The sequence below is a fragment of the Micromys minutus genome, assembly GCF_963924665.1.
Source record: "Micromys minutus genome assembly, chromosome: 22".
Classification (NCBI taxonomy): domain Eukaryota; kingdom Metazoa; phylum Chordata; class Mammalia; order Rodentia; family Muridae; genus Micromys; species Micromys minutus.
Window position 1 is genome coordinate 47,481,717 of NC_137957.1, and position 14,204 is coordinate 47,495,920.

General features: G+C 47.9%; 1 protein-coding gene across 1 annotated transcript in view; it reads right to left on the reverse strand.

The window, feature by feature from the left end:
• Positions 1-14,204, reverse strand: part of SYN3 (synapsin III) — a gene marked incomplete at both ends in the record, with an annotated part of 318,172 nt that overhangs the window by 8,708 nt on the left and 295,260 nt on the right. Inside the window, 3 exons of the mRNA XM_080935390.1 lie at positions 2,148-2,250; positions 6,352-6,426; positions 12,944-13,086. Of these exons, the coding sequence (XP_080791516.1) occupies positions 2,148-2,250; positions 6,352-6,426; positions 12,944-13,086 (321 nt within the window). The remainder of the gene's footprint in view (positions 1-2,147; positions 2,251-6,351; positions 6,427-12,943; positions 13,087-14,204) is intronic.

A 14,204-nucleotide genomic window follows, 5' to 3' on the forward strand; every position in this document is an offset into this window, starting at 1 on the left:
GGAGATGGTATTTTTGGATCTCTGCTGCCTTTTCCCCCTTCACTGGGAAAAATACATTTTACATTCCCAGGAACAAGCTCCCTCTGTTCCTGACCCTACCCCAAACTCCAAAGGAGAACAATTCTCTAATGCTTCAGAAGAAAAAAAAACAAGTCTGAAAATTATTTTGTTTGTTTGAGGTTTTCTGCAACAGTTCTGAAAAGTTTTCTTGTGTTTAGAAGACCCAAACTGGAACGAAGCATCTTTCATTCCTCTTGCGTGTGTGTGTGTGTGTGTGTGTGTGTGTGTGTGTGTGTGTGTGGTGTGTTTGTATGTTTGTATGTGTATGTGTGTTTGTATATGTGTGTGTGTTTCTATGTGTGTGTTTGTATGTGTGTATGTGTTTGTATGTATGTGTATGTTTGTATGTGTGTGTGTTTGTATGTGTGTTTGTATGTGTGTTTGTGTGTGTTTGTATGTGTGTTTGTGTGTGTTTGTATGTGTATGTGTTTGTATGTGTGTTTGTGTGTGTTTGTATGTGTGTTTGTGTGTGTGTTTGTGTGTGTGTTTGCATGTGTGTTTGTATGTGTGTTTGTGTGTGTTTGTATGTGTATGTGTTTGTGTGTGTTTGTATGTGTGTTTGTGTGTGTGTTTATGTGTGTGTTTGTATGTGTGTTTGTATGTGTGTTTGTGTGTGTTTGTATGTGTATGTGTTTGTGTGTGTTTGTATGTGTGTTTGTGTGTGTGTTTATGTGTGTGTTTGTATGTGTGTTTGTATGTGTGTTTGTGTGTGTTTGTATGTGTATGTGTTTGTATGTGTGTTTGTGTGTGTGTTTGTATGTGTGTGTTTGTATATGTGTTTGTATGTGTTTGTATGTGTGTTTGTGTGTGTGTTTGTATGTGTGTGTGTGCACACATGAGCATCCACACCAGATTTATGTCTACTGTCCCAGTGAGGAAAGGCAGTGCTGGGTGGCTTGACAGGTGCTGCTGTCCCAGGTGAAGTGGTCCTCTACTCACCTCCGTTCTGGTGACAGTCAGAGGGCATGTGGTCCCTGACTTGAGACCGGAATGGGGTCCGACACAGGGATGCCCCTCACCTGGTGGGAACATTCAACCTTCCTGCTGAGTCAGTTGGTGAGACTGTCTGTTGCCCTGGGCTCCCGGCCCCCACTGCCAAGGGAACTGCGCCCTGACCTGGTGGTACACCTTCCTGCGCATTCGGTTACCTGGCGCTGTTTGCCTGCCGGTCCCTAGGCCACAGGGCAGACACAGGAGACTGGAGAGCTGGCTGCTTGTGCTCTTCCCAGCCATGTGCCTCTCATTACTTGTCCACACTCGTGGAGAGGCAGCTGTAGGGGGTTGGTGAGCGCAGGGCTTCCCTCACGTGTGTTGGCCTAGTGTCAGCTCATTCCTCCCTAGCCTCATGGAAGGAGAGAGCTGGAAGGCTCACATGTCATTGTGGAGATAGGTAGCTGGGATTGGAGGGGAGCCTTAGGCCACAGGGGTGCTTCAGGGTAAAGCTGTGGAAGGGTTGGAGACTGGGAACTGGAGAAGAAAGGAGAGGGGGCTCTGAGGAGGGTAGGAAGGGCTCATAAAGGGAGGGGGATACTATGGGACAGAGAGATGTATGGGCTTCAGAAGGGTCCCATTGCCCATCTGTGAGCATCTCATACAATTCTATCTCTGGTAGTTGCATCTGCCCCTCCTGCCACACTCTATACCATGGTGTCCCTTTGCTCAACAATGCCCTGTCACCTTCTCTTGTACCCTGCAAATTCTGAATCTCCTGTGTTTAAGACTGCGTCTTAGAATGTAAGGATGGAACCCTTGCATGGTGCTAAGGGAAGTATTTACCTCAGGCGCTTGAAGGATGAGAACCCTGGCACAGAATATTGTGCACTCTTGGTCTGACAAGCTGGGGAAAAGCTGTGCCCTGAGTTTTGATCTCTGAGCTCAGAGTACTGAACAGGAAGGCTCCAGCTGTTGCTACAGCTGAGGTAGGCGCATGAAGTACGAGACAGATACTTCTGGGAACGTCTTACTATATACCCTGAGCTACAGGTAGGCAGGCCAGGAGCCAGGGCGTGGCTGCCTTGCTGGGATTCAGCTTGGAGTTTTTCCTGCTTGGGATGGTCCAGGCTAGCCCCTCCTAATTTATTCCTCACCTCGATGATGTAATCTCTGCCATCCTTGCTGTGGACGGCCTTGACAGCACAGATGTCTAGGCCGCCGAACATTTCTGAGCAGCTGTCCACCCACAGCCTGTACCTGCAAAGACAGGACTGGTGGTCAGCAGGGGGTGAGGAGCGAGAGGGAGGTCAGAGGGAGACAGGGTGGTGAGGGCAGACTGGGGGGTGGGGGTGCTGCTCAATAAGAAACAGAGAGAAAGAGCAAGAATGGAGGAGGGAAGGAATGAGTGCCCCAGGGCCTTGGCTCTGCAGCAATAGGAAACTTGCCTTGCTCTTATCCAGAGCCATCCAGACACCCAGCCAGACACCCCTGCAGCCATTTTCCCTTGGGAAAGCTGCTAGAAGGGCTCTAAAAACCCCTCCCGGCTGCCCTCCCCACTCAAAGTCCCAGCCAGACAAGAGCCTATAGGGGGACAAAGGGCCTCATTCTCTCGGAGCCTGGGGAGGAGGGGTACGGGTGGCAGGGGAGTTCCTTCAGACAGCTCCTGACTTGCCTAGGGGCCTGGCCCTCTGGACCAATGGCTTTTATTCCTGTCCCAGTGACGGACAGCTGCAGGGCCAGTTTGTTTTGCTGGGGACAGATCTGGGTTCTGAACTTTGACCCCACAACAAGGGGTTGGTTGTATCTGGGGAGATCTTCTGGGCTTGCATTTGGCTTCCTCTTGTGGAGTGGATTTGGGAGTCACTGGGGACTTTGTGTCTGAGTTCCTGCTTCTCTCCCCACTCTCCAGGGTCACACGGAATACTCTGGCTCTCAGATCTATTTGTGTGTATGACCTGGGATGAGGAGAGAGCATGGCTGGAGATCTCTAAGAATGCAGTCTTTGATCTTCTCCACCAGGGCTCAGTGAGGTGAGAGAGGGTCTCTCTAGAAAGGGAAGTGACATGGTCATCTTCATCTAGAGCTCCCAGAACTGGAACCCAGTCTAGCCCTCTCATCTAACCATTGCCAGGAATGTGCTGGTGAGAACAGCAGGATGGAGGTCCCACATCCATTGGACTCCACTCCAACTCTGTGCCACCCTCTGCCTGGCAGGCAAACTCCTCTTTCTGTCTGAGCTCACCACAAATTGATCAGAGAGGGAGGGCTGAACTCACTTTTCAGATGGAAAAGCTGAGGCTTGGAGAGAGTAATAAATAACATATTGGCTTCCAGTCCTAGATCCTGTCTGTGACCAGGTTGTAAGCAAAACTTTCTCTCCCTCTCTCCCTCCCTCCCTCCCTCCCTCCCTCCCTCCCTCCTTCTCTCTCTCTCTCTCTCTCTCTCTCTCTCTCTCTCTCTCTCTCTCTCTCTTCTCTCTCATTTGGAGCCTGCTACAACATCACAATGTATGTTTGTTTTTACTTCGCACAGAGGAGCTAGTAAGCATGTGTATGTATTTATGCACATGCATGTAAACATGTTGGGTAGGAGTATTAGGACCCGAAGCCAGCCTTGGATGTTGTTCCTCTGGAGCCTTGCAGCCTTCCATCTTGTTTTTTTGAGACAAGGTCTACCACGGAATGTGAGACTTGCCACACAGTGTAGCTTGGCTGGCCAACAAGCCCCAGGATTCTCTTGTCTCTGTCCCCCCCATGCTGGAACCACTGCTGCATGCTGCCATACCTGCCTGGCTTTTTTATGTGGGATCTGGGAATCGAACTCATACCCTTATGCTCATGCGTCAAGTACCTTATGGCCTGATCTGTGATGTTTGCTATTATTTCCTTAGTGATTCTGGGAGAGCCCCTCTCTCTGGGTGCCTCCGTTTCTTTCACTTGGTTCTTGTGCTTGGGACACACAAAGATAATGAAGCCCAGGTACAAATAAATGGCCAGCTTCAGGACTTTGCCCTGTGTCACTGGGTGGCTGCTACCTATTTTTAGTTCTTCCTCAAAGACTCATGGAAACACAACATGATCAAGGAGCGCACAGTGCCTGAGACTCACTCATGAGTCAAGCTTCTTCCTGGAGAGATAGGAGTCTAGATTTAGGACTAGAGGCAACTAGATTCCAGAGACTGTTTCAAATGATGAAAATCCAGGTCGTCTGTGTGCGTCAGCCCAGGGGCAGAAACCTCAGGGGCCAGGAAAGATAGGAAAGATCTCTTTAACCAGGTGGGCTGGCGCTAATCAAATGGCATGAACACGGCTCAGGAGTTAGACTCCCCAACAAGTAGGGAACTAAGAAGGGGCCGGTCCTTTTTAAGGGTCTCTAGGGACTTTGAGACTGTAGGAATTTTACTAGGTAGGTCTGTCCAGGCCATGTGCACTGCTCTTGACTACATGAGGGACAGTGTATGCTAGGCTGAGCAAACCTTGTCCTGTGAAGGTTTCTTTTGGAGTCATCTGCGTGGCTTGAGACTGAGCCAAACCACAGGATGGTAGCAACCTGAGGATCTCCATTGTGATCTTCTGAAGCAATGGAGAAGGTAAGACTTACAGCACTGGCTGTCCATGAAGGTCCCCTGGGGGGAATAGGTGCCAGGCACATCCCCATAAGACCAACTAGTACAAGGGAGTTCTAAGAAGACGCTGTAGCTCCCACCTATGCTTGCTGAGAAGGGCATATATCCACCCTGATAGGCACACGTCATGGATTTAGTCATTCAGGTGACACGTGGACTTGTCTATTGCTTTCGTCATTTTCCAGTTGAAGAAGTTCAGAGTTACCTGTTAACTTATCTAGAAGGGTTGGGGCACTCGCCTTGGTTCATCTGCTTTCCTGAGCTTACAGACCCTGAACTGACAATTTCACAGGGGCTGGGCTGATGTCTCTCTTCACCCCACCACTGTTTCTCCAGGGCCCAGCTCTAAAAACTATAGCCCGCACTGAATGCTTATGACATAGTTGCAGAGACGATACCAAAGCTTTAGGTTTCCACTCATTCTTTAGGATGAAATTCTGGTGCCCCTTTCTTCAGGAACTCTTCCCTCATCTCTCTTTACCAAAGTTTCACTGGGTGCCCCGTCTCCTTGTCCCTACTGCAAGTGTTCATGTCTCATGCTGTCCTAACATAATTGTCTCCTCCTTTACGGAAGATGGGCAAGATGGCTGTTATTAGGAGGGGCAATTAGTCCCCCTCCTCCTAAAGATGTCTTAACAAATAGCATTACAATCCTCCCTGAGACTCAAGAGGTAGGCCCCACTCCAACCTCCGGAGTAGAAACTTGACGTAGATTTCGGCAAACGCAGCACTGTAGCCTTCTCAGATAGTGTTGTCTTAGGGATGATCATGTGACCCAAATCCTGGCTAAGCAGCTGATAAGGTTTCATCCCAGGCTTTTCTGTCAGATTTGACCATGAGGCTTTAAACCTGGTGGTGTTGTGACCCTCTGTCAGAGAAAGTGTGATCCAACGTAGCCATGCAAGAAATAATTTCAATAGAAGGGGTGGGGGTGGGATCCTATGACTCTCCTGAGCACATGCCTCTTGAACTTTCATCAACAAAAGCTAGTGCATCCCCAAGGCACAAACCAACATGCTGTGTTCTCACACTTGCAGCAGCTGCGCCACAGTTCTTAGAGGAAATGCTCAGAGCCTTTTTTCCTTGGCCCCTTTACTGCTCATCACACTGTGGTATACAGTAGACACTCAGTGTTTACTGACCCTAGAGCATATGCTCTGGCCACTACTCCTACTGGCTTGCAGGCAGTGTCCAGTAGGTTCCTAGGGAAGTTGTCTGTGACTGATGCGGAGAGCAGGTGCCCAGCCGTTCCTCAGCTGAGGAGGTCAAACACGGTAGTGCTTAAAGTGAGAAAGACCTATAGGTCCCCAGCCACACTGTACCTTAAACAACTCACAATTTAAGGGGAATTTGCTTTCCCTTCTTCATATGTTCTGAGGAAGGTTGATCTCCATTTTAACCGTGTCTTAATCATTAACTGCTTTCTCCTAGATATCTGCTAACAATTGGGGAGTGGGGAAGGCTCCTAGTTCTTTTACTGAGGCAGCAGGGCAGGGCCCAGATGACTTGAACCCAAGACCTCAGGGTTCCACATCCACTTCTGGAACAGGGGACAAACCACTTTATTTCTTGGAACTGCTACCTTCTGTAAATGTAATTTTGACAGCTACCCTGTCATTGATGCTGACCAGCTAGAAAAGCAAGCTGGGAAGTGCTCAGTGGGTGGGGCACTGGGCAGAGGTTGACCTCACCAGATGCTGGTGCATCTTTTCTGGATACCCTTTGTCTCTTACCTTTCTGTCATGGCCACCTGCTCCAGCATTGCAGAGCCTGTGTTGGCCTTCCAGTTTCCAGAGATGGAGGTTCTCCTGGGTTAGAACAGAACACACATCAAGGACATAGAGATCTCTATCACTAATCTGCTTTCTTTGCTCCTGTGGTTAGGAGATGTTTCAACTATGTGGCCCAAATTATATCTAACATTTATGTCTGTATTCTGTCTTCTCTTTTTCCTTTCTGTAATTTCCATTACTGCTGACTGGTTTGTTTATTCTTGGATATTACGTATTGCTTTCAAAATATTTCTTTTGAGATTTAAAGATTAAATTGTATTTATTTGTATTTTCTGCTTATATTGTTTCCTGTGTCTGAGTGTTTTGTTTGTATGTTGTGTGGCATGTGTGTGCCATGTGGATGCTGGGAACTTCAAAAGCAATAAAATTTCAGTAAAGGCCTTGGATAAAATGGCACTTTGGTGCTGCAGTGTCCCCAAACCAGATTTCAAAAGCCCAGGCTTGACTTTTAACATCTTATAGTGCCATTGGGACGTGAGGGAATCCTCAGCAGCTAATGCCTGGGAAACGGAAGTTAGGTCTCTGGCGTCATGCTCTTGAAGGGACCCTGGTACTTCCTGTCTCTTCTTGGTTTTCTGGCTACCATGATGTGAGCAGTCTTTAAGAGTGTGTTACCACAGACCCAAAGCAACAGTGACAAAAAACAAACAAACAAACAAACAAAAAAACAAAACAAAACTATAGGCTGAAACCTCTGAAACTGTGAGCCAAAATAAACCTTTTTTTTCTTTTAAGTTGACTAGCTCAAGTATTTTGTTATAGTAATGGAAAAATGACTAATATGCATGACTTCTCATTTTTAAGAGAACTAGGGCATTGTATTTACCTTATGATTCTGGAATTTTTTAAAGGTTTAAATGTAGGAAAAATGGTCTTAGGGAGGAAGTAATCACTTTCCCATGGCAAAGAGTTTGGAAGGCTTTGTGACCTCCGCCTGCCTTGTCACCCCTCGCAATTCCTTTTCTGGACTTCATTCTGCCTCAGTCATGGCTGTTTACCTTCTTAGGGCTTGTTTGTGCCTGAGTTCTGTCTTGATTTGAACCCTCCACGCTCATTTGCACTTTTGGCTCAAGCAGTCTTTGTTACCACTGTTGCCTTCCTAAGTATTCTTCTTTCAAGCTTCATTTGAATGTGGCTTGTGTCACATCTTCCTGCACTTTCATAGACGACTCTGCTCTCCTTCCCTCCCCTCCCCTCCTCTCCTTTCTTCTCCTCTTCTCTCCCTTCTTCAGCACTGTGTTCAGGAGTGCTCATCTAACCTGACCCGACAGAGGAGACGTCCCCCTCCTCCAAACCAACCAACCAACCAACCAACCAACCAACCAACCAACCAACCAACTAACCAAACAAACAAACCGAAAAACCAAACAAAAACCAGGGAGCACATTTCACTCCATCCCTTGAGGACACCTTTCCAATGGGACTCAGCATATAGTATGTGCCCAAGAGCTACCGACTGGGTGAGGGGTGCTGTATGCTGGGGAGAACCCAGGACACATTTGGACTCCTGTAAGCAGGCCCCTAATTAAGTGCTTTGTTTATAAGTGCCTGTTATGGTATCTCTTCACAGCCACAGAACAGTGCTCAGGATATCCACCCCTGAGAGAACCCAAGGCAGCAGGGGCTGGAGCAGGAACTGATGCACAGAGATCATGGGGAAAAGCTGCTTATTGGTTTGCTCTTTAGTTCGTGTTCAATTACTTTTTCAAATATAGCCTAGGACTACCTGCCCAGAGATGGCACCACCTACGTGAGGTTGGGTCCCTCTCCACCAATTAGTGATGAAGAAAATGCCTCAGGGTCATTACGGCATGGGTAAAATCTGACGGAGGCAATTCCTCAGCCGAGAGCCCCTCTCAGGTGCCTAATGTTTGTGTCAAGCTGACAAAATACGATGACAATGGTGCTCATGGGCTCAGCCATCATCCTGGATATGGCTTAGTCTACGCCCACTTCCCGCCTTGGCTAGCTCCGAGCTGGAGGACTGGCGTGGTAAATTAGCGATGGATATGAGTTCCAGGAAGCACAAGAAATCCCCAAGTCACTGGCTGTGGCTCCAGGATGTGTCCATTGAGAGGTGCCTTGGCAACTGAACAGCACTTGGCATCATGTGTTAGGGTGAAAGAAGGCAGGGACTGATGAGGTCAGAGGCTCCGGCGTCGTCTAGTGGTTTACCATGGGCGGCACCAGCCAGCCTCTAACTTCTTTCCTGGTAAGATGGGAATCAGCGGAGACCAGGTGAGACGCTAGTGGGGTCCTGGATGAACGGGAGGAAATGTTCCCATCAGGCCCTCTGCACCAACGGGCTGTGCTGTTATTTTTAGTAAGAGGAGGTGAGAAGGCATTGAAGAGCTGAAGCAGCAGGAACTCAAGCCAGACTGAGTTCCTTCCAAGAGGATGACTACTGGGAGAGCTGGCACCTGAGGACATCGTTGGGCATCTGAGACACGTGTGACAGGGCTTCGTAAGCACCAGCTCAGCTCAGCCCCACAGAACTGAAGGAGATGGCACAGGTGTTATCCTCTCCTAATGGCAGATGCCTTCAAATGACTTCACAAACCCTTAACTGGCCACGTAGAGGTCGTGGAGCCCATTATACATGCATGCATGGGCCCTTGCTTTCGACTTGAATGAGATGCAGCCAGTGGGCTGTAGGGTAGTAATCCCCATAGTGATCAGAGAAACTATCTGGGCTATATGCCTTTATTTATCTGGGCTGGAGGGACAGAATCATGAGCTGTGTGGTTTATAAACAACAACTCACTTCTTGTAGTTCTGGAGGCTGGGAAGTCTAAGCTCAAGATGCCTAAAAGATTCAGGTTTGGTGAGGACACATTTTTCTGATTCTCAGACTGTGCCTTCTTACTGTGTCTTCATGTAGTGGATGAAGCAAGGGCTCCTTTTGAGTTCTTTTTCTAAGAATTCTGCCTTAACTCCATACAGCCCAGAATCATTGGGAAAGGGCATCTCGGTGGGGAGACTAACTAGGTCAGATTGGCCTGTGAGCATGTCTGTGCGATTATCTGTGTTAATTTATGCAGGAGTGTCCAGCCCATGGTGGGTAGTACTATTCCCTAGAGCTCCTGGGCTGTATAAGAAAACCCAAAGCACATGCCTATTAGTCAGCCAGCAGATTACGTTCTTTCATGGTCTCTGCTTCAAGCTCCTACTTGAGTTTCCACATTGACTTTCCTCAACCGTGGAATGGAAACTGAAATACATTTTTCTTCCCTTCAGTTGCTTTTGTTCAGAGTGGTCAACCTTCAGTAACACAATGGAACTAGAACAAGCGTTGAATACTTTCTAGAATGTTCTACCCTGATGGCATAGTCCCCTCTCTGAACCCTCTTCCTAAGATTACCACTTAAGAAGGGGAAGACTTTCAATATGACTTGGGGCGGGAGGGTGTATAAGACCAAATGTACAACCTTGGAGGCGGAGAAGCTTCTGTCTGAGCAACCTTGGAATGAAGACATTAGGACGGAAGGTAAATGATGCTTTCTATAAGCATGTGCTGTGGTTGGTGGAGTTGTTTCCCACTGGACCACCAGGCAGAGGCTGAAACTGTTCACATGGATGAGGATCAAGTAACTAGCCCAGGGAGTGATGGGTGCTGGAGCCAGCCTTTCCTTGGCTGGCATAGAGGCATAAACAAGCAATCAGGGAAGGCAAAAGTGAGCCACGTGGTACCAGATAAAAGTCCCAACAGCAGTGCCGCTCCAGAAATAATTATGGATGCATGTGTATGAATGGGCAAACATACATATGTATGTCCTTGCTGTGTGTGCTAAGAGAATCTGAGAGCAGTCACATCTCAGTGGCAGCGATCAAAAAGGGCCTGAGTGCAGAACAGGATGTGGGCCAGAGGAGGTTGGATGGCAGTGGGCAGGGAGGACAGCCCTAGCTGACATGTGATATAAGTCCCATCCCTTGGATGTGGACCAGCCGAGGGTCTGGGCCTCTAAGTAGGCAGTGACAAATTGGAGCTGTCAGGCCAGAAGGGCTCAGCCTGAAGAATGCAGCAATGAGGTAATGCCCAGAGAAGAAACTGGGGCAAGGTGACACCGACATCAAATGTAAGTTCTGGCCATGGGAGGAAGGAAGTGATACACTGAAGCACCTCACTGGGCTGAGCCCAGATGAGGCAGGAGTGGGAGATCTGATCCCCAAGACTGGGAGAGGACAACCGAAAGCAGTAACCACTCTGGCCTGCTTTCAGGGGTGGAGGGTGTGGTTCAAGGCTTGTTGCAGAACTATCTTTTGAAAACTGGCTTTTATCTCTTTTCTAGGACTATGCTCTTTTTCGTCAATTCCCAGTGTCCCAGGTAACCGTAGAGTTGCAACCAACTGCATGGTTCTCAAACCTTAAAATCACTCCCTAGCTCTATATTATGAATAGTAATATTTAATTATTTATTTATTTTGCTCTCTCTCTCTCTCTCTCTCTCTCTCTCTCTGTGTGTGTGTGTGTGTGTGTGTGTGTGTGAACATTTGCCTGTTGAGTCTGGAGGAAAACCTGGGGTATCATCAGTAGAATACCATCTGTCTCTTTTGCAATAAGGTCTTTCATTAGCTTGGAGGTAACCCGTTAGGATAGACTACAAGAGCTTATGACTACATTTGTTACTTTTGCTTTGTTTTGCTTTGTGAGACAGGGCTTCACTAGGTAACTTTGGCTCTGGAACTCACTGTGTAGATGAAGCTGGCCTCCAACTTGAAGAGACCCGCCTGTCTTCCAGGTACTGGAATTAAAGGCTACACAACCATACTCGCCCTCATAACTCGTATTTTTATGTAGGATCTGGGATTGAACTCAGGTTCTTGTACTTGCAAATCAAGTGCTTTATTTATTGAAATACTCCAGGCCTATTTTAAATCACACACACACACACACACACACACACACACACACACACACATACACACGAGCATGAATGCACAAACACACACACATATGTGAGGGAGTATGGAAGCTAGCTTGGGTGTTGTCCATCAGGAACTTGTTTTTTGAGACAGACTCTCTCACTGTGACCTGGGGCTTGTAAATTATATTAACTTGGCTGGCCATTGAGCCCCAGGATCCTCCCCAGGGCTGGGATTACAAGTGTGTAACATCGTATCTTTTTAGGTGGGTGCTGGGAATCAAACTCTGGTCTTCATGCTTGCACGGTCCTGACTGAGCTCCCTCCCCAGGCTCCGCCTGGCCCTTACACAAAGACTTGTTTTTCTGATGCCGAGGCAATCCAGGTAAAAAGCTGTGGCAGAGGATGCATTCATGAGCAGGCGCAGCATGAACAGACACAGCTTTGTTTGACTTGGTGTCCTTACAGAGTCAGGTGACAGCTTGGCTTGCTCAAAGGATTCTCAGGCAAAAGCTATGCTGCATTGAATCAAATAAACAGACAGACTGTCCAACTGTCCATGGCCAGTCATTGCAGCTTCCTGATATGGAGCTATGACCACAGTCAGTGCTGTCTGAAGGTGACAAGAACGCCGCATTGGCTGTTGGGTCTCATCCTTTCAAGAGAAACCTGCAACAACACTCCAATATGAGGAACAGACAGAGACCCAGAGTAGGGAAGACTTCTGCAAGGGGAGTCTTCCCACCTACTCCAGAGTCACACTGAAACTGATGGCCTCAGCAGCAGGTTAGCCTATCCTTTGTTGACTCATGTTGAAGCAGAGGCAGGGGACTGCCTGTGTCACACGGCATTCATATTCTTTCTTTAGAGGTAGCACCTCTACTCCCATCAGGCAGCGATCTTGCTCAAATTGCCTGCCTTCCTGCTGGGACTCACCATAGGGCTTTCCTGCCTCTCTTTAACCAAAGCAAGGGGCAGGTCACACTCTGAGAGACGTGCTGCGGAAGACTCTGGTGGATCCTTCAGCTCTGGTCTATGACCACAAGCTGTCACTTGTGGCTCCGTACGCTCCCGGGGCTTCCCTGAACCTCAGTGCTTCTGCAGTCGGCAATGTCCTGGGATTGCCTATGATTTTATAACTTTTTTTTTCAAAAAGCAAAACATAATATTCAGAAGTAGTTTCTGTTGCTTGCAACCAGAGAATTTAATGTGTCTTCAGAATGAATCTTGTTGGTTCCAGTGAATAACTGATTGCTGTTCAATACACATACCAGACCACACAATTTTCTCCATCACATAAAAAGTTCTGACCCTTCAGTAAGGTACCCAAATGAGTCCTTGATTTATACTAATCTCTCCCTTTTACACACACACACACACACACACACACACACACACACACACACACACACACACACACACACACTCACATCTCTTTGTAGAGAGATCTACCCTGAGCTAAGCTGCAACAGAACCAGAGGTGAGGACATACAGAGTCCTCCTGGTGGAAAAAAGCAGGCTCCTCCTTCCCAGCACCTGCTCGCTGACTCCTCCCACATCCGGTCTCTGCCCACTGACTCCTCCCACATCCGGTCTCTGCCCACTGACTCCTCCCACATCCCGGTCTCTGCCCACTGACTCCTCCCACCTTCCAGCCCTTGCTGACTTACATGTATGCCTTGTAGTTGGATCCAATCTTCTGTATGCGGATGTCATACTTGGAGTCAATAAAGGCCTCCGTAGTGGCATAGGTTTTGGCCATGGCCACCACGCTGGTGATGTCCTGGTAGTCATGCTGGTTTTCTACTTTGATCTGTGGGGTAAGGAGGACATGTGAGTATGGCTGTCTAGGGTACTCCGATCTGTCTTACAGGAGACACAGACACAGGAGGTGACTCATCCCATTGCTTACCTTCCCAAGGAACAGAAGAGGAAGGGACTGGTTCCAACTGGGAAGGCAGGAGCCCTTTAGGGACTAGGTGAGCTTCAAAGGGGTTTAGGATAATAAATACTTCTTTTATTGAGTCAAAGTCTGTCTGTCTGTCTGTCTGTCTGTCTGTCTGTCTGTCTGTCTCTCTCTCTCTCGCTCTCTTGTAGTCCTGGGGCTTCCTATGTTGATCAGTTTGGCCTTGAGAGATCCCCCTGCCTCAGCCTCCCGAGTGCTGGATTGAAGGTGTGGGCCACCATGCCCAGCCTGTAAATACACATTCTGGGTGTGTGACTGGTGACGTAGGAGGGCTGGGGAGCAAACCATGAGAAACGTCAGAGCCTCTGGGGAAAGGTGGCTAGTCATGTGGTTGTTGGGGGAAGGAAAGTGGGGACAGTGGTTGGGTGGCATCCTAGGGGACAGTTCACGGAAGGTTCGGCTGACTCTCATCATATGTTCAGATTTTGGAAGCCACAGGAAGAGAGACTGGAGTATAAATGAGTAAGTGCTTTAATTTGTGTTTTCAGAACAGTCATTTAGTTGTATGAGGGGTTGAATGGGAGTGTAAAAGACAATAGAGAAACTAGAAAAAAGTGGCATGTGTGTATGTGAGTGTGTGTGTGTGTGTGTGTACCATGTTTACATGTATTTAGTGGACATGGTATGTTTTTGAATGTTCATGTGGTATTTGCTGTATATATCTTGTGTTTACATCTGGTCCTACTGTGTATTTATAGTAGTGTGTATTTGGATGTATGCTTGCTGGCTTTATAATTCAGAAGCTGAGGAGAAACTTGCCCTGCTTAATGGGTCGAGGCCAGGACCACAGGGTAATGTTTTGAGGTTAAAAAAAAAAAAGAGGTCTTAAGAAAGCTCCCAAGACCAAGGGCGGGGTACAAAAATCACGTCTCTATGGTAGTGGTCTCCAGCTGGCTGTGGGGACCCTACTTGTCTAGATGACACTTTTCCTTTCTTTTCTCATGTTGACAGCGGAGCATCTGACA